We start from the raw sequence: 19,914 nt of genomic DNA on the forward strand, positions 1-19,914 counted from the left end.
CAACCCCAACCACCACTTGTGGGATCAGCTTTGGCTTGCAGTTCATGCGGGCGTGACCAACACAGCCACATTCCTGACTTGCTTTGTTGGTGGAAGAATTGGATCCATTCCCACAGCAGTGTGTGGCCAAGTTAGTAACCAGCATGAGGAGTTGACAGGCTGTTGTGGTTGTGTATGGTTCTCTCATGGACCACTTAGGCCTCTGTCTGTTGAATGAATAAACTATTAAATTGCCAATATGTCTTGTTTCTTCAACCTTTAATTATCCATTCCAATTAATAGCACCTGACTGGGCATCATGTGGCTCAGCCCTCAGTGCTGCTGTCCTGGGTTCGATTCTCGTCCCTCGGGCCATTTACTGCACACCTTCCCTTTCTATCCCTGCCCTACCGTCTGTCCAGTTACTGATGAATAAAGGTCACTAGTGCCATATTAGGACAGTGCCAGGAAAAGCTAAAAAAAAAAGACCTCAAGGGCCACTACAAAAATATTAAGGACCACAATGGCCAGAGCGGGTCAGATCAAAAGCCGTGGTGGAGATTAAAAATCATGGATGCCATTTTTGGTCACTGTAGCAAAAGTTGTGGATGAGAGAGTGGTCTGGAAAATTTATATTATTCTAAAGTAATAAACACCTGTAATTTTTAATTTGTTGTGTCTTCCGTATGTTTATTTAATATGTCTTGTTTTTTTTTTTTAGAGAAGGCTGACTCTCGTTACTGTAATCAAATCTACATGGGTATAAACAAAGTTGATTGATTGGTTGGTTGATTGATTGATTGATTGTGGAAACACAACAGGTTTTGTGCTGAGTAAAGGCAGCGGTGCGGTGCTGAAACAATAAATGGAAAACAGGCAATACTCAGCTCCGCTGCCCAAACAAATTACATAAATAATTGAAGAAAATATGGGTCAACAGTGACATTACAAAAACCACATATTTTTTTAAAACTAATGACAAAATCTGACAGAAACTGATCAGTGAAGCTTTCAATTATAATGACAGAGCTGCAGGAATTCCCACCAACCATGTGTTCTACGGGTGACAACATGCTCCGAGTACGATTGTAAAACATAAGCCCTTTCTTCTAAAGAAGTTATGGTCTGATGAAACCAAACTAGAACTTTTAGAATAACAAGTACAAAAGATAAGTCTGGTACAAAAACACTGTACTTCACCAAAATAAACCATATCCATTGTGAAACATGGTAGTGACAGCATCATGCTTTGGGTTACATCTCTTCAGATAGAACAAGTATTTGTCGTTTTTGACCCAGAACGTTCAAGCATCCGCCAAAGTAAAGATGAAAGGGGATTTCATTTTAATCCAAGGATAATCTGAGGAAGCTACAAGAGTCCAAAGTAAAATCTGAAAGAAAATATGTACGATGTAGTCTGCTGATTTACTCTACCAAAGGAGACTGATTGCTGAAACTTAATCAAAAGGTGCTTCAACAATTTAAGTAAAAGGGTGTGCACACTTTCTAACCAGGTAATCAGATTTCCTTTTACATTGTCCTCTTTGTCAGATGAATTTCACAGTATATATGTCACAATAAAGGTGATTTATTTATTATGATACATTTTTTTAATCTCACAAAAGTCTATCATTGTCAAAGGGGTGTGTACACTTTTGAGATCAATCGCTATGTTGCATAAGTTTGTGGTGGTTGATGGCTTTTCTAAGCTTCCTCTAACATATACATATTTTTTATTTTACCTTAAGTCACAACATAGAAAACAAAATGAATTTAACAGTTTGAAGCAAAATATTTTGTACTAATAAAGGCCTTTAGATATAAAGTGTTTGAAAGCAGAACTTTTAAATTTTGCAGCTCTGCATTAATACTTTAAATGAATAAAACAATACTTCCTAAAGGTTGAGTTAAATTTTGTCTCATTATCTTATATTCTGTGTTTCATTGAGGAAAGTCATATAGTTTAATGCAAATAATATACATCATTTTGGTTATACAGTGAGGAAAAATAAACATTCAATGCCTTAGAAAAGTCTTTGTAAGTTCTAGTTGCTCCTGTTCTGAGGAAACATGCTGACTAAGCCACCCATAGCTGTGATAAACGTTTAATATCACTAAATAATGTATTAGCTTTCCATTAAGAGTCCTGCAGCTGCTTCACACTCTAGCTGTTATATCTCATTTTTATTCACATCTCATCCGAAATGAAGCGACATGGTAAAACCTGGAGTTAATAAATAATCAGAAGTATACATCCATCACGTTTTGACTGCTGCTTAATGACCTGAAATAAAGCCATTAGACAGAATTTTACAGGATCAAGAGAGCAAAGGTTGGTGTGCATCCAAGCTGTTGCGCTGAAACTGAGTCAATTAAGACCTACTAAGTTTGTTACTGTTATGCTTTTTCTCTTAAATGTAAATAATAAATAAATAAATAAACCAAATTGTGAGGACATATTGGTGCAGATCCTCTGTGTTAAAGGTAAAATAAGTATGGAAGCTCCTGCAGGAATACATTGCTGAAACAGTGCAGTCAGCGTGATAGAAGGCAAGTTAAGACAAAAAAAAGGCATGTGTTTGTGTCTCAGCAGCTGACAGAATTGCATTTACAAAGCTCAGACCGGCAGGTTAGCAATGACAGCCCGGGTGAATTCATCACTTGTTGCATAGCCCCCCAGGTCTCCGGTGCGCACCTGTTGCAAACATAAGGACAGCAAGTTACCATATGCACAGCTGCTGCAGCACATGTCCACATACAGTACTACGGCCTGCATGTTAGAGAGCCTTTGATAAAAGTACTCACAGAACAAGCTTAGCAGGGTGAGTAATGACGCTGTGAGAATGTCAGTTCTTCATTTTCATGATTATTTGGAAATGCATACCTTCTAAAGCTGTGAAACAGTGGTATATACTTCAAGTGCCTCTATTAATTTGGATGGTTATTGTTTACAGTGTTGTGTTTCAGCAAGAAGGCCGAGTTTGAGTTTTTCAGCTTTGAATGTTCTCCCCGTGCATGCATGGGTTCTCTCCAGGTAATCCGGCTTCCTTCCACAGTCCAAATTAAATGAAATTCAATTCAAACGTACTTTATTGATCCCTGAGGGGAAATTAGAATTCCAGTACAACCCATCCAAACAGACATGACACAAGACAAGAGGGGGACGGGTCACCGAGGCTTTGCTGCCCACTCACAGGCGCTGCCCTTGCTAGATGAGAAAAGAGACCACATTAGGTAAGTAGAGGAAAAAAAATCATATTTCACACTATCCTTAGCAGGATACAGTTTGAGATAGCAAAAAACCTCAGCACAAAGAAGCAACAAGTTGACAAAACAACATCATGCTGGGAACGGTGAAGGTGGTGTGAGGGGTGCATATGTTTATGTTGAGCATGTGTGTGTGTGCAAGTGAGTCCACGAAGCACTGTCACAGAGGCCATTGTCTTTGATGGTACGTTGGAATGTTCATCGACCAGCCATTCTGAGCAGCTCCACAGATGTCCTCAGGGAAGGGAGGGGACTGAGGGAGCAGAGCGTCATGTTTACATAACTTCCAGGAGAAGTTGAAGATAGCCAGCCATCAAGGCCATGCAGGGGAGCCAGATTCAGAAAAACATAAATTATTTGGGTAAGGCTGACTCTTAATTTTCCATCAGCCTTGAGAGTCTCGCTGGTGCTTCCCAAAGGCGAATCCAAACAGCCAAATTCCTGGTCTTTCGCCATATCAAAGCGAACAACTTTCTCCAAGATTTATCCCATTTCACCCCTGAGTCCAGGAGCCGCAACCTGCCTCTGTAAGGATCACATCCAGTCTGCGATACAGCTCACGTAACATCTCAGTCTGAGTGCTGATCGTCCTGAAGATCCCATCATACATGCCAGGCAGCTTCACAATTGCCAGAACAGCTGCTGACATTCTCTGAATATCTCGATATGCCAGGTGACTCCAAAAAGCAGAAACCCTGATATCAAAAATCCAATTATATACATATCTTTCACATCCTTGACTGACATTATCGACAAACACACAATCTTCCTCTTCTTCCAGGAGTCCATTGTGTATCCAGAGAAAAACGTCCCGTCCGGAGGTCTTCTCCTCGAGAAAATTTGATCAATTGCATTGAGAGACCAGCTGACCAAATCCATAATTGGAAGATATGCAAAAAGAGGCTCCAAAAAGAAGGCAAAACGACAACATATGACTTTTAGGTTAATTAGTCTCTCTAAATTGCCCTTGGGTGTGTGTGCATGTTTTTCCAATCTGTGTGTCTCAATATTGCCTGGCAAACTGTCCAGGGTGTACCCTGGCTGTTGCCCAACACCATCCTTCTGGTTACATAGGGTTAGGCTAAATGCTGTCAGAGAGGAGCATCCTGTATTTGGGATGATGAATGCTGATAAAATAAAATTACAAGGAAGTCATAAATGATGGGATAAAGTAGCCATGGATGCTGGTTCAACAGTAATTCATAGTGCCAAGTTTAACCTCTACTTGGGCCATTGGTTCTTTCATTTTACAAAAAGTACATTATAACATTTGTTTAACTGAAAGGTTATGCAAAAAAAAAAAATATTCTGGCCACTTAGTACTTGGCACATAGTGTTATAGCTGACGAAGAATTAAAAACAAGGTGTTTTTTAAATAAGAATCTATCAGTTTGACCTACAGCAGATTATTTGAAAGATGTCTTATCAGTAACAAAAGTTAAAAACTCATAAGGGAGCCCAAGAAACATGAATAATGTTGAATGTATTTTTAAATAAGGTACATCCCTTTTGCATGAAATTGTACTTTATTTGGTTGCTTTTAACTAAATTATGTCACCGTCATAACCAATCGACAATATAACGAGTACATTTTAAGAAAAGCACAACCATATCCCATAAGTTAAATTCTTTCAAAAAAGGCTACTATTAATGTTGTGACATGTGAAGGGTTCTTACAATTTTCCATATCAAAACTCTGTACTTTCTATAACATTCTGGAAAATTTGCTAAATATTTGACTTGAAAATGCTTGAAGAGAAAGGACTTAATCTGTCTGTTCCACAAATCACGACAAGGCTGAGGTTTGCTTGATTCTATCACTACTTTCTTGGCATCTGAACTAAGTCAGATCTGTCTAATTTCAAAATGTAAGATTATTTGATGCCTTAATTTAGGCGTGAGTCTATAAAGCATACAGTATAAACTTTGATACCTCTATGTTGTTTGTAAAAGCAAACTAAAAACAATCCACCTTTAAACATTTGATTATGATCCGTTTTTGTTAAAAATCACCTCTAACATGGACTAATGTCGAAAAAGCAGTAACACTGTCCCTTTTTATTAGTCTGGAATATGTGTGTTTATGTGTTGATTCTCAAACAGAAACTCAAAAAACAAGACTGACTGCTAAAAATCAAGTTACGATGTGGCAAAAAAACACGTAGCAAAAAAAAAACACTTTACATTTAGATTTTTATAATGAGAATGTTGGGGCACTATTTTAATGGTTTAACCCAGAATTATTGAAAATGCTCATCTTGATCTATTTTTAAAATGAGACAAAAAACAAACAAACAATGATTATGGAGGTAAAGGGACCGCAGGCAGGGAGAGGAAAAAGAAGACCAAAATGCAGGATGGAAATCTGCATAAACTGTGTATTTTTTCCCAAAGTGGGTCTCAAATCACTGCTTTTAAATCATCTCAACCACAAATACATGATCATAAACATTTAAGGCCTTTAATATTAAAGCAGCGTAACACACATGGATACAACATAAAATGGGGGAGGGTGTCAGTCTTAACATGCCCTCAGGTCATGTTAGGATCAAGTCCACATTTAGGGCAACATGAATAAGGAGTGAGGCAGGTGGGATCTTATTGGGCGGGTCGGTGACGCAGGTTCTCCACAACTGCATGCACAAAGTCGCCAGTGGTACAGTACCCACCAAGGTCTTGTGTTCGAACCTGGGATGTGCACAAAACATATGTGTACAAGCAAACATTAAAACAAACACACACACGGGGTAGAGGGAGAGAAGGGAATAAAAGGAGAAGTGGAGGAACAAACCCATCACGTACAGTCAGCTTTTTTAAGGATTGTAATATTTTCCAATAATTTCATCACAAACAGCAGGCTTGGATGGTGGAGATTGGTGTTGGTGGAGGTTGGTGTTGGTGGAGGTTGGGGTCATCTAATTTAATTGTTGTGTTTAAGGTGGTATTGCTTTCTCAGATGGTTTCACACTAAACGTAAAACTACAAACCCCATTAGAAGAGCATTTAGTCATTTATATACAGTATGTCGATCTGGGGAAATCACAGGGTTGTGCTTGCTTTCAGAACATGCAGCTGGGATTGTGATAGTTAATTCAGCAGCATTTACTTGAGTGATACGCATTAAATGTGTGGGGTACATTCGCGCTATTAATAATAACCCCTGGTAGAGCTCTACAACAGTTAATGCTTGAAATACGAGCAAAGTTATTGTGGTTCATCACAGTAACATACATAACATTAGGCGGACATTAAATTACTATATTTTTTAAATCTGGACCAGCTTATTAATCTAAGGCAGAAAAGTATTATTTTCCGATGTTTTGGAGAAGGCTCTGACACTTAATGAACCACTAAGAATCAATAAATTACTAACAATTCAGGTTTTGTCCAGAGTATGCTTGGAGACTTATGGAACAGGTCTTTTTTTTTCTTTAATTGATCCTGGAATACCTCAAGGCTTCATTCTTGGCCCAATTTCTTTTCATCATATATGTATACACACACATTTGCGGACCTGAAGGACCTGCTTAACAAGAAAAAAAGAGCCTTCAGAGAGGGAGACAGAGAATTATTGAGGATTATACAGAAGCAACTTAAAGTCAAGATAAGAGACAGCAAGGAGGTGTACAAGAGGAAGCTGGAGAGCAAGCTCCAGCAAAACAATATCAGAGATGTGTGGACAGGGATGAAGAAGATCACAGGCTTCAAGCAGAAGGATGATCAGACCAATGGAGGTCTGGACAGAGCCAATGAACTGAACATATTCTTCAATAGGTTCAGTTCAGCATCCTCCTCTCCTGCTCCCATCCAAACAGACACCCCACCCTCCTTTGACCCACAGGACCCACAGCTGTCCAGTAACACCTCACATTTTTTATCTTCCACCTCAGCCCCAGACCCTTCTGCTTCTACATGTTTGGCTTCAACCATATCAGAAGATGCTGATGCTTCCTTTGCTTCCCCCTTCCACCTGTGTGTCTCAAGAAGTCAGGTGAAGAGACAACTGGAGAGACTGAATAGGAATAAGGCTGCAGGTCCAGATCATGTCAGCCGTAGAGTCTTGAAGGCCTGTGGAGAGCAGCTCTGTGGGATTCTGCAGCACCTCTTCAACCTTAGCCTGGCCCAGAAGAAGGTTCCAGTGTTGTGGAAGACCTCCTGTCTTATTACGGTACCAAAGAAAACTCACCCATCAGTCTTCAATGACTATAGACCTGTTGCCCTGACATCTCACATCATGAAGGTCCTAGAGAGACTCCTGTTGGCCCACCGGAGTAAGCAAACAATAAACTATCAGAACCCCCTTCAGTTTGCTTATCGCTGTGGAGTTGGAGTTGAAGATGCAATCATACACCTGCTTCAACAAACCCACTGTCAGCTGGACAAAGCCAGCAGCACTGTGAGGATCATGTTCTTTGATTGTTCCAGTGCATTTAATACAATCCAACCTGATTTGCTTTGTCAGAAACTCCAGAAGACTCAAGTGGAGGCCTCAACAATCTCCTGGATCAAAGACTACCTGACAAACAGACCACAGTTTGTGAGACTGAAGGGTTGTGAGTCTAACCAGGTAGTCAGCAGCACAGGAGCACCACAGGGACTGTACTCTCACCATTCCTTTTCACTCTGTACACCTCAGACTTCCAGAACAAGACAGACTCCTGTCATCTGCAGAAATACTCGGATGATTCTGCAGTCGTGGGGTGGATCAGAGATGGACAAGAAGATGAGTACAGGAAGGTGGTGGACCGCTTTGTGGCAAGGTGTGGAAACAATCATCTCATTTTGAACGTGACTAAAACAAAGGAGATGCTTGTAGATTTTAAGAGAAACAGGAATAAGTCAAAAACTATTTCTATCATGGGAGAAGAAGTGGAGGTGGTGGAAGAGTATAAATACCTCGGTGTTCACCTGGACAACAGACTAGAGTGGAGATGCAACTGTGAAGCCATCTACAAGAAGAGACAGAGCAGACTGTACTTCTTGAGGAAGCTTAGGTCCTTTGGTGTTTGCAGCAAGATGCTGCATATCTTCTATAAGTCTGTTGTGGAGAGCGTGATCTCTTCTACCATCATCTGCTGGGGAAGCAGCATCAGAACCAGGGACTTAAAAAAGCTCAACAAGCTGATAAAGGCTGGCTCTGTTCTGGGGACTCCTCTGGAACCTCTGGAGATCATTGTGGAAAGACGGATTCTTCATAAAATGAAGAACATTATGGAGAACCCTGAGCATCCTCTTCATGAGACTGTCCTACAACAACATAGTGTCTTCAGTCAGAGGCTTCTTCAGATCTGCTGTAAGACAGACCGCTACAGGAGATCCTTCCTGCCCACAGCCATCAGCATCTACAACGGCTCTTTGAAGAAACCTACATAATATGAGCTACAACAACATTTAATTTCCCTTTAGGATGAATAAAGTATTTTTGAATTGAATTGAATTTGTGTCCTGGTGCAGGTTTGTTGTTTATATGTAGTTTGTAATGACTTTGCTCTCAATATTTGGTGTCTATTGCAGCATGGTTAGAAAAGTCTAGTCTCAATCTGTAAGAAAAAAAGGTCAGTTTGTTTTCCCTTTAAGGGCATAAAATTTGATTTACATAATGATTAACATTTAAAGATAAATGGATAAATAGTTGTAAGCTTTTTATCAGCAATGTTTATTTAATTGAAATTGTATGTGTTTTATTATTAGTTATATTGTTTTGTATTGTTGGGTCCTAATAAGAATTTTTTTTTTACACTGTATTTTATATCTTGGATGGAAAGTATGACCTGAAAGAAGTTTTGATGTTAATGATAACAGAGTAAAAAGTTAGTTTCAAACCATTTTCTAAAAAAAGGGTCAAGGAAAAACTATTCATGGCATGAAAATGTTAAAGATAGAAAAAGCAGCATAGAAATGCAAGAGGTCTGGTGCATTTGCAGTCTAAATGCTAGTGATTCAAAGGCTCTCCAACACACAGGTTTGTAAGGCAGGCTGTCAAATTTGTAGGCCAAGAACTGCTAATGTTACCTCACATGCATACACCATTGTCTTTACTTAACTGTTTAGAGAAAAAAACAAACTCTGAAGTCTAGATGTTAAGGGTTGCTCAAAAAACATAAAGTTGTATTTAATTTTTATAGCAATCATTGTTTTTGCAGTGGCTGCATGTTCAGTATAAAGTTTTCAGTTATTGACCTGCAAATAAGAGCATACAAACATGTTATTTAAAGAACATGTGTAAGAGTATGTAAGTTCTGTTGGCATTCACATTCAGCTAAATCTCCCAAAGTTACTTCCCCTCCAAGATGCAGAAGGTTATTATTAGCATTATATGATATATTGTGTGATAATGAGGTTAGCTTTTTTAGTGGCTATGTGCATTCACTAATAAGCATAAAGCTTTCAAACACCCTAGGTACAACAAATACGTTACCTTTCCTTGTTTGATGACCCTCTTGACAGCTTCTGATACCATTTGAGAGTGGAACATCAGACTGAAGTAGAATGCAGTAACAATTAAAAGGCAGCCAGGGCTATCTCAAAAGGAAGCAACCTACTTTGTAACCGTTCATAAACAGATTGGGAAACAGACTCACTTGAGGTGCCTCAGCATGTTAGCAGCACTGAGGAGCATGGCTGTAGGGTTGGCGATGTTCCTTCCTACTGCTTGTGCAAAGGGGTGGCGAGCTCCCTGAAGGGAAAGAAGCAGGAAGTGAACCAACCAATGTAGGTGCAGTAACAAAACTCATCCTAATGTTACATTTGCATTTATGAAACTAATTCTGACCCCTCAAAGAAGAATGAATACAATTTGATCCTTATATTTATTCAACCATTAATAACATTTGAAGAGGCATTACAAATAAGTAGAAAATTAGGTTCAATAGCAAGTAAAAAAGGCTAGGCTCTAGGCTGCTATATTTAGTTTTAGACAATCAGTATAAAAGTAAAAAAATATTTTGTGATAGTTTTGATTTGCTATAATTTAGTGTTTATACATTTATTTATGTCAGACTATTTTTTTAAAGACAATCAGATCTCTTTCCACTGTACTCAGATGCTGTTTCAAACTTTTATCATAAAGAGATAATGTTGTGTCATCAGCAAATAGTTAACTTTAGGCAGTTTGATACATCAGATCTATCAATTGAAATGAAATCATTTATTCTACATAAATGATGCATTCCTGATATAAAATATTTACGGCCTAGCACAGGACCTTGTGGCACACCACAGGTAACCCTTTGGGCTATAGTGTCAAAGGCTTTTTTAAAGTCAATAAAACGTCTAACAGTAAATTCACCATCATCCATTGCATTTGCTATATCTTCTGCCAAGGAAACAAACTGCATTTCTGCCACGGAGGTAAACCCGTCTGCTTTAAACACCCGCAGTAACTTGCATTTTCCTAGAAAACTGGGAAGCTTTTGAAATTACCTCGTTAAGATCTTGGAAAAAGAAAAAAGAAAAGAGATTGGCCAGTAATTTGATCACATTTTAATTTATACCTTCCTTATCCTTTGGTTCTGTGCTACCATTGGGTAACTCCTGTCCAACAATTAAAAAATAATGATGAAATTCATTTGAATTTTTTTAACATCATATACCGTGTCATTTTTTTCAAAATAATTAGTAAAGTTTTCTTTTACATTTCTTTTTTGAAAACTAAGCTAACAAGTACTGTGTGAATTTCCTACATATTACTTGTATGTCGCTACTTTATAATTTAGTGGTTTTACTCCCTTTTATTTAATCTAATAACAATACAGGTTCATTTGTTATTTTATATATCTTATGTTTGATTATTTTATGTCTTATATTTAGCTTCTGCCTGTACAGTGTGTGCGGGACAGACTGGCTGAGCTATGAAACCGATAACATTCAAACAAAGGATCTGATTTATTAAAGAAACTCACAGTTTCAAACACAACATATTCTGCACTGTAACTTTCCCCTGGAACGACTCCGGCTCCTCCAACCAGTCCTGCTGCCAGGTTATCAATAATATTCCCATAAAGGTTGGGCATGACCAGTACATCAAACTGGTAGGGGTTTTGGACCAGCTGCAATGAAACACAAGCAAGAAATAGATTAAGGATAAAATATGAAACAAACTAAAATAAAGATAAGGAAGGAAAAAACAACTGTGAAGACCATAGCATTTACAACTTAATGAAAGAAGCAACAGCAAAATTGTAATAATGTGGTGAGGTAGAAATAATTAGCTCACAATAAAGACAGTAGGAAGAAACATTAAGGCTGTAAATACCTGCATGCAACAGTTATCGATGATTATGTTCTCATATTTGATTTTGGGGTACAGCTCTGCCACCTCTGCACAACTCTGCAGAAACAGGCCATCCCCTAATTTCCTGGAATAATACAATAGATAACGATAGACATTACTGTAATTGTGGAACAAATTATTACCGCAATTGACATAGTTGTAAAGGTTAACAGAAAGAGAAAAAAAACGAGTCCAACGTTCTTGGGTAGAGAAGGAGGAATTTGTGTTAAAAATGTCCTCACATGATATTTGCTTTGTGAACTGCTGTGACCTTGTTTCGACCCAGTTTAGTGGCGTAGTCAAAGGCAAACTTGGCGATGCGCCGTGATTTCTCCCTGGTGATGATCTTCAAACATTCGATCACACCTGACGCACTCTACGAAACAGTCCAAAAGAGATTATTCAAATTGGAGAACGAAAAAAGAGGACTAAAAGCATGACGTAAAAAGAGCAATCACTTTTCTAACTTTGTATGATGGATGTTAATTGCAGTGTATCTTTTAGAATTTCCTGCTGACAACAGTCCTGATGGGAACTGTTTACCTCGTGCTCCAGGGAGCTGTACTCCCCCTCAGTCTGCTCACGAATGATGACGAGGTCCAGGTTGTTGTGGCGAGTGTTGTAGCCCTGCAGGCTGTTCACATGGACCACATTAGCAAACAGGTCTAGTTTACGCCTGGGGAATCAGCAGAGATGCACGCTTATTTTTTAAACAGAGCATATAAACATTTCTTAAAATTGTATTTGTTTAATGATTACCTTAGTTTCATTTCATAAGATGCCAACTCCCCTTTGTACTCCATTGGTGTGTGAATCTTTCCTAGTTGACAATGAAGAGCATTAAAAATTATTAAGGATTATGAGTTACAGCAATAATTTCTTCAGGTCTGACCTCAGATGGATGGATGGATAAAATGTCACATCATGATTTTCTAAGTAACATCCTGATTTGAATTTTATTAATGGTTTCCCAACATAAAATTGTAACTCTTTAACCGTTATGCTGCCATTCTTAAGAAATGAAGAACATTGTGTTTAAAACTGTTTTGCCCTAACTCAAAAACAATTTATGTAATTTCATATCTTCCAAATTATTTTTAGAAGGTGCTTTAAAACAACCATAGCTGAAAACAAAGTGCTGCAAATTACTGCAAACTGTAAACATACATTAAAAGAAAAAGCATAAATAAATATGACATAAAAACGATAAAAGAATAAACACAATAAAACCATTTAAAACAAACAAGCTCAAATTAAGTCTTGCTAATGTTAAAGCCAAAATTATGTCAAGAATGATCATACTAAATAACATTAAAATACACTTTTGCTTTCTAACACATATGTAACAGTATCTTGATTATTGTGTGCAAACCAATCACACACCAGCATTCAGACAGTTGTGTTTTAGAGCAGACAAGATACTGTAAGAGGTATAAATTTGCTTCATGAAGTTCAGAGTGCTTTATACCTGGATAAGGCTTCTATTGTGAAAGTTTGCCATGCTGACCCAATAAATAGAGGCATAGACCGGGGAGTTATTGTTGGACAATCCAGACCCTTATGAAGAGCGCAAACCTCCAGTTAAATGTTCACTAACTCAACCTTAACCACTCTTGGAGTTGGTTTAAAAACCCCTGCCTTACGTCATTGTCTTGAGCTCAACTCAACTACAGTGTGATTGAGACGATGTGTTTGATGGACAAACTTTTGTGGAAACTCTCACAAGGATGAGAGTTTAAAGGATCAAACATACCACTATGTGGCGGAAATAGAAGATTAGTCAGACTATGAATTGTTAATATTTCTGTTCCATTCCCCCATCAAATTAAAGAAGCAATTTAAAGTATTTTGCGTTTAATAGACAAGTGATTATAATTTGTGTACTGTTGACTGAATTCTTTGTTATCCTCATGGTGAGAGCTTAGAAAATTTTTTGTGGTTTTGAGTTTCTTGGGTTCGGAATAACTTTAAATGTTGGCTGTAATCTAAAAATGTTATAATCTGAACAAACGTCAATGTCATGTATGGGCTGGATCGTGCAAAATTTATGGGTTAATTGTGTTATTTCAATGAGTCCTTTATTAGTTACTGTGTTTTAGTCTTGAATATGAATATTTCTCTGTTGTCTGTTTCTTTTTATGTGATTGTAGTTAGTTAGGTATGCATTTATGTTCGTAATGTTGTATAGTTTGCTCACAGCTGTTGCTATATCCCGGCTCCTTTTTTTTCATTGGCTATCAGCAACATGTGTTTGAAGTTGGGTCTGTGATCCACCGTGATCACTACAAACATGTTTGTTTAACTGCGACGAACGTTGAACTGGGTCGGTTCCCCTCATACACTCGCAGTCTTCACCTCCCCACACTAACAGATTTTGTTCCGACTTGCCCTGCCAACTGACCACAACTACTGCAGACTGATGCTGACGTTCCACCGACCGGGAATCAGGGGTAAAAGCAGGCAGAAAAATGTGTGCTGTGGTCCCAGCTCGATGCGTGTGAGCAGACTGAATGGATAGAATGTGCCTTATAGGCGATCTCTCTGCTGTGGAAGCCTGTCAGGATTATCGGCCGCCACTGGATGGCTGGAAGGAGCCTTTAAACAACTGGATAGGGAATAAAGTCTAGAAATACAGTGGACTTATCCAGACCTGAATATATATTTAAATCAAATTCCATACTCTATTACACTTTTTAAATGACGTATTTTTAATGACAGAAGAACTAAAGAAAATGACCTTACCTTTAATGGCCACTCTGTTGTTTCTCATGGAGGTCAATACCTGCTCTAATTTCTCCTCATTGGCCATGTTCTGGACTTCACTGAGATGGAACTCCTCAAATTCAACAGGGATGTCACCTGCCTTAAGATAAGCGCAAAAAAATATGCAATTAAGAATATATACATATAATACTGCATATTAGTAGTAAACAGGAGAGAGGAGGTCATTACTTCATTGCTGTCCTTTCTAAAGGTACCTTAAAGACATCCTTGACTGCAGTCATCAGCTCCGGTCCCACTCCATCCCCTGGAACCATAGTGACTTTGAAGGTACCATCAGCGCGGGGTGGTGGGGTTTCTTGTCCGCAGAGACTTGCGGAAACACTTAGAGGTCGAGAGGCCAGCTGATGCATGCGGGCGCCTCCCAGGCCCTGAGAGATGTCAGCAAGCACAAAGTTACAGCAACAAATTATTAGTAGATTGCATTTCTCCACCATCAATGTTGCAAATCTCAAAACATCCTCCAAACATCCTGAAAACAAATTGTGTTTTACTCAGATACCTGAAGGGGTTCTCCAAGAATTTTAACCCTTTCTGCATTTTATTTTAGAGATATTAAGAACTTAGATGGCTTAAATTGTTGAGAGACAGCAAGGAATTGCTCTGATATTTAATTATATATAATTACCGGATATTTGCACAAATTACCTATTTGCATATATAACAATTTGCAGTTTTATATAACAACTACACACAATATGACTTTAGATCTAACAGACTGACTGCTTGTGAACAAATTAGCAGATTTTAAAAAATAACAATTTCACAGATAAACAGAGCTTGCAGACAGCTGTACCCCCAACTCTGTAAGTCAGGATTTTCACTTTCTAATAGACATAGGTCAGTTATCTACATCATCGCTGGTGTATTGGTGGTGTCAGGGGGGGTTGCGGTAGTCCCGGCGGTGGTTCTCCTGGGGTTACCGTGTTCAGGGGCCTTTGGATGTCTGTGGCTTAGATCTCCTCCGTGTCTTTCGCAGGTCCAGGCCTGTGGCTCCTCACACTCACTATTGCATATTTTTTTATGGAGAAACCTTGTATACACAGGTGTTTAGATTCAGGTGTTAACAGATACAGAGATCTTCTATATTGAGCCGCAATTAACACTAAATACATCTTGCATTCATTAGTACCGTCCACTTTTCTGCAACATTGCTGTTGTTATATATGTTTCTGCAGATGTAGAAGCAGTCTTCTAAGGTGTTATCTTGTATTCTCTTCATCCTTCTTTCTCTCCTTTATTATTTTCTCCTTCTCTTCCTTCTTCCTTTTTGCCTGACCTCTCTCTTTTTCTTGCTTCTATTTTTTCCTTTTCATTTCTGTCTCCATGTCCATTGCAACTGAACTAATCACAAAGCGGTATCTAATAAAGTTTTGTATATCCATTAAGCGAAGCATTATGGTGTTAGCCATAAAGGTCCACTTGTGAAAGTAAACCTGTTGGGCTTCTTCGCTGCACTGAGACAACAATTCTGTGTGCTACTCTGCCAGACAGAACACGAGAAAAAATAAAATTAAAATAAAGCTGTGTGTTAAGCAGTTGATTGCAGGACCGCTACCAGAGCAGATAAACCAACCAATTAACCAGCCAACATCAATTTGATACACACTCAATGTTAGTGTGTGTTAGCAAAGTTTTCTATAGTGTTGTATATCAAATCAAAGTATTTCATCTGAAAGTGCATTAAAGGAACCGTAGATATAGAGACAGAGATGGGACAGCTAATGACACTATTTGGAATAAGTATGACCTGTAGCAGGAGCTCCTGGCCATCTTCTACACTGCCATTATTTAGTCTGTCCTCTGCACATCCATCACTGTGTGGTTTGGCTCATTCACAAAAAAGGAACAGGTCCAAACTGCAACAAACAACCAGGTCTGCAGAGAAGATCATCAGGGCTGACCTTCCCTTCATCTAGGTCTTGTACAGGTCTAGGGTCAGGAAAAAGGCATCTAACATCTCTGCATACCCCACACATCCTGGACGCAAACTGTTTAGACATTTATCTTCAGATCACTACAGAGCAAGTAGCTACAGAGTGCTATTTGCAAAAACTAGCTGCCACAGAGACTGTTTCTTTCCCGAGACTGTCTCTCTGATGGACACAATGAAAACCTTAATGCCTGAGTAGTCAGCCTCTTCACTTTGAAATGAAATAAGCTTATTTGCACTACTTTTATTTAAAAAAGGAAACATATAGTGGTGTACATACAAATATATGTACATCATTTCTTCATTTTTTATTTTATTTCCTCTAAAGTTCATATATTTGGCCTAGTGGTTAGAACAGGAGGTTTGCGTCTGGACGGGACACAAGGTGCCTGGTTTGTATCCCACAGATTGTCACTCTGGGTCCCTGAGCAAGACCCTTAGCCCCAGAATGCCCCCCGGGTGCCGCACAATGGCAGCCCACTGCTCCCTGTAAGGGATGGGTTAATTGTAGAGGACAAATTTCGTTGTAATGTACATGTGCAATGACGAATAAAGATGATTTAATGATTTATAATGATTTAATATTTATACTTAATGTCTCTACACTGTGAGCATGTGAAACTGAAGTCAAACTCCTTGCTTGTGCACACAATCTTGGTCAATAAATCAGATTCTTATATGTCATATTTAAACAAAAGTGGTAAGCACAATTAGCCAGTTAATGCTGTAAGTCACATGTGGGATCCTGCCCCATATTAAGAGATAAAATAATCAAATAGATTCTACAGCGATGCCTCTATGATAATGTAAAATAAAAAGATTATCTGTCAAAAAGTCACTGTGGTAGGTAGCTGGATGCATGGGTGTGAAGGGTGTGGACATGGGTGTGACTTTGACGTCCCAGCCTGAAAAAGGGTTGAAAACATTTAATTGTTGAAAATTAAAACTGAGAAATGCTGTTGTCAAGCATGTTACTTTGATCTTTACCATTTAAATGACAACAGCTGCCACATAAGCGAAGTTACCAGGATGACCAGAAGGGCCAGGATCGCACAGAGATACAATACAGGAAGATACTGATGAATTTAGCTCTACTCCGTCAACCAGACAATTTACAAGAATCCTCTTTTTTGTTAAACTTTCGCAAGTGTTTCTCTGCTAATGCTTCGATGGGGGCTCTTGGATAGCAATAACACATGCCACATTTCAGATAGTTTCTATGACAGTCTGGGTTTGACAAACCCCAACACTCAGTTCTAACAGATGTAATTACACTGTTATCCTGCAGGAATCCTCTCTGCACTCACCTTGACCAATGTTACCAACGTTCCTCTCAAGGCGGCCGCCATCGTTCCAGTAGAAGCCTGACGACTTCTTCTGTGGCAGATTACTGGTACAGTGCCACAAAACGAGAGGCAACTCTGCCCCCAACAGGACATATACCGAATTACGTATTTTAGGATGAAAATGGTAAGAATAAATAATTTATTATTATTATAATTATTATTATTATTGTTGTTTTTTGCTTTTGCCATTGTTATTATTATTATTATTATTGTTATTATTATATGTATTTTAATGAATTTGTTGCTTAAAAGCACATTAAATTAGGCTTGTACTATAAATAATATATTTTTTATATCATTGTATTTTTTAACATTTGATAATTCCATCCTCGTCTCTGGCTACAGTTTATAGCACTTGTGTGTGTCTCTGTGGTAAACTTATATTATTATAATATTCTCCTTTTACTATATTTCTACCCTGTGATGGACTGGCAGCCTGTCCAGGGTGAACCCCGCCTCTTGCCCAGTGACTGCTGGAGATAGGCACCAGGCTCCCTGCAGCCCTGGATGGATGGATGGCTACAAAATATTTTCCTGAAGTTTTCTATGTGGGTTGTCATAATTGTAGTGTGGCATGTTAGATGTGTATGTATTTAACTTTTTAATTTATGCATTTATTTATTATTTATGCATTTTACTAGACTATATAGTACAGGGCCAACCCAAGAACAAAAATCTAGCCCCTGCTTAAATTACATGTAACCGTCATATATGCTGGACTGTTCTAACACATGGTCCTGCTTTGATCTACAATTTTCCATTGTTGCTCTAATTGTATGTTTAGGGTCAGTGTCCTGCTGGAAGGTCACATTTTTGTAGACTCGAACAGCTAGGAAAATGGATGATAAGCTTCATCCATCTTCCCATCAGGTCTGACTAGCTTCCATTTCCCTGCTGAAAAAAAGCCTCCCTCACAGCATGATGTTACCACCACCTTTTTCCATGTGAGAATCGTGAGTTCAGGGTGATGTGCAATGTTCATTTTCCATCACAAAAAGTTTTGCTCGTACTCGTACTTGTACTCGTTGTCTTCCGCTTTATCTGGGACCGGGTCGCGGGGGCAGCAGACTCCGCAGAGACGCCCAGACGTCCCTCTCCCCAGACACCTCTTCCAGCTCCTCCGGGGGGAGCCCAAGGCGTTCCCAGGCCAGCCGAGAGACATAGTCCCTCCAGCGTGTCCTGGGCCGTCCCCTGGGCCTCCTCCCGGTGGGACGTGCCTGGAACACCTCCCGAGGAAGGCGTCCAGGAGGCATCCGGTATAGATGCCCGAGCCACCTCAACTGGCTCCTCTCGATGTGGAGAAGCAGCGGCTCTACTCCGAGCCCCTCCCGGATGGCCGAGCTCCTCACCCTATCTCTAAGGGAGTGCCCGGCCACCCTACGGAGGAAGCTCATTTCAGCCGCTTGTATCCGGGATCTCGTTCTTTCGGTCATGACCCAAAGTTCATGGCCAAAGGTGAGGGTAGGAACGAAGACCGTCCGGTAAATCGAGAGCTTTGCTTTTCGGCTCAGCTCTCTCTTCACCACAACGGACCGGCACAGTGCCCCCATTACTGTGGCAGCCGCACCGATCCGTCTGTCGATCTCCCGCTCCATTCTTCCCTCACTCGTGAACAAGACCCCGAGATACTTAAACTCCTCCACTTGAGGCAGGAACTCCCCTCCAACCTGAAGAGGACAAGCCACCCTTTTCCGGTCGAGAACCATGGCCTCGGACTTGGAGGAGCTGATCTTCGTCCCAGCCACTTCACACTCGGCTGTGAACTGCCCCAGTGCATGCTGTAGGTCTTGGCTAGAGGGGGCCAGCAGGACCACGTCATCTGCAAAAAGAAGAGACGAAATCCTCTGGTCCCCAAACCAGACCCCCTCCGGCCCTTGGCTGCGCCTAGAAATCCTGTCCATAAAAGTTATGAACAGGACCAGTGACCAAGGGCAGCCCTGCCGGAGTCGAACATGCACCGGAAACAGGTCCGACTTAGTGCCGGCAATGCAAACCAAACTCCTGCTCCGCTTGTACAGAGACCGGATGGCCCCTAGTAAAGAGCCACCGATTCCATACTCCTGGAGCACCTCCCACAGGGCATCATGAGGGACACAGTCGAATGCTTTCTCCAGGTCCACAAAACACATGTGGACCGGTTGGGCAAACTCCCATGAACCCTCGAGTAACCTGTAGAGGGTATAGAGCTGGTCCAGTGTCCCATGGCCGGGACGAAAACCACACTGCTCCTCCTGAAGCCGGGGTTCGACTATCGGCCGGACTCTCCTCTCCAATACCCTGGCATAGGCCTTACCAGGGAGGCTGAGGAGTGTGATCCCCCTGTAGTTGGAACACAC

The 19,914-nt window shown here is 39.9% G+C and overlaps 1 protein-coding gene across 2 annotated transcripts; it reads right to left on the reverse strand.

The window, feature by feature from the left end:
* Positions 1-1,545: 1,545 nt before the first annotated feature.
* idh3b (isocitrate dehydrogenase (NAD(+)) 3 non-catalytic subunit beta) lies at positions 1,546-17,652 on the reverse strand. Of its 2 annotated transcripts, none has more exons than XM_047347903.1 (11): positions 17,540-17,652; positions 14,497-14,670; positions 14,261-14,381; positions 12,278-12,338; positions 12,062-12,194; positions 11,761-11,894; positions 11,501-11,603; positions 11,148-11,294; positions 9,828-9,922; positions 9,665-9,725; positions 1,546-2,674 (listed from the first exon to the last, which is right to left on the reverse strand). In XM_047347903.1, the coding sequence occupies exons 1-11, from the start codon at positions 17,579-17,581 to the stop codon at positions 2,597-2,599; spliced, it is 1,149 nt and encodes a 382-aa protein (XP_047203859.1). In that variant the 5' UTR covers positions 17,582-17,652; the 3' UTR covers positions 1,546-2,596. The 2 variants fall into 2 exon arrangements, with proteins under 2 accessions (XP_047203859.1, XP_047203858.1); XM_047347902.1 differs by lacking the exon at positions 1,546-2,674 and adding an exon at positions 5,607-5,934.
* Positions 17,653-19,914: the final 2,262 nt, after the last annotated feature.

The sequence above is a fragment of the Girardinichthys multiradiatus genome, chromosome 20 (genome assembly GCF_021462225.1).
Source record: "Girardinichthys multiradiatus isolate DD_20200921_A chromosome 20, DD_fGirMul_XY1, whole genome shotgun sequence".
Taxonomy (NCBI): Eukaryota; Metazoa; Chordata; class Actinopteri; order Cyprinodontiformes; family Goodeidae; genus Girardinichthys; species Girardinichthys multiradiatus.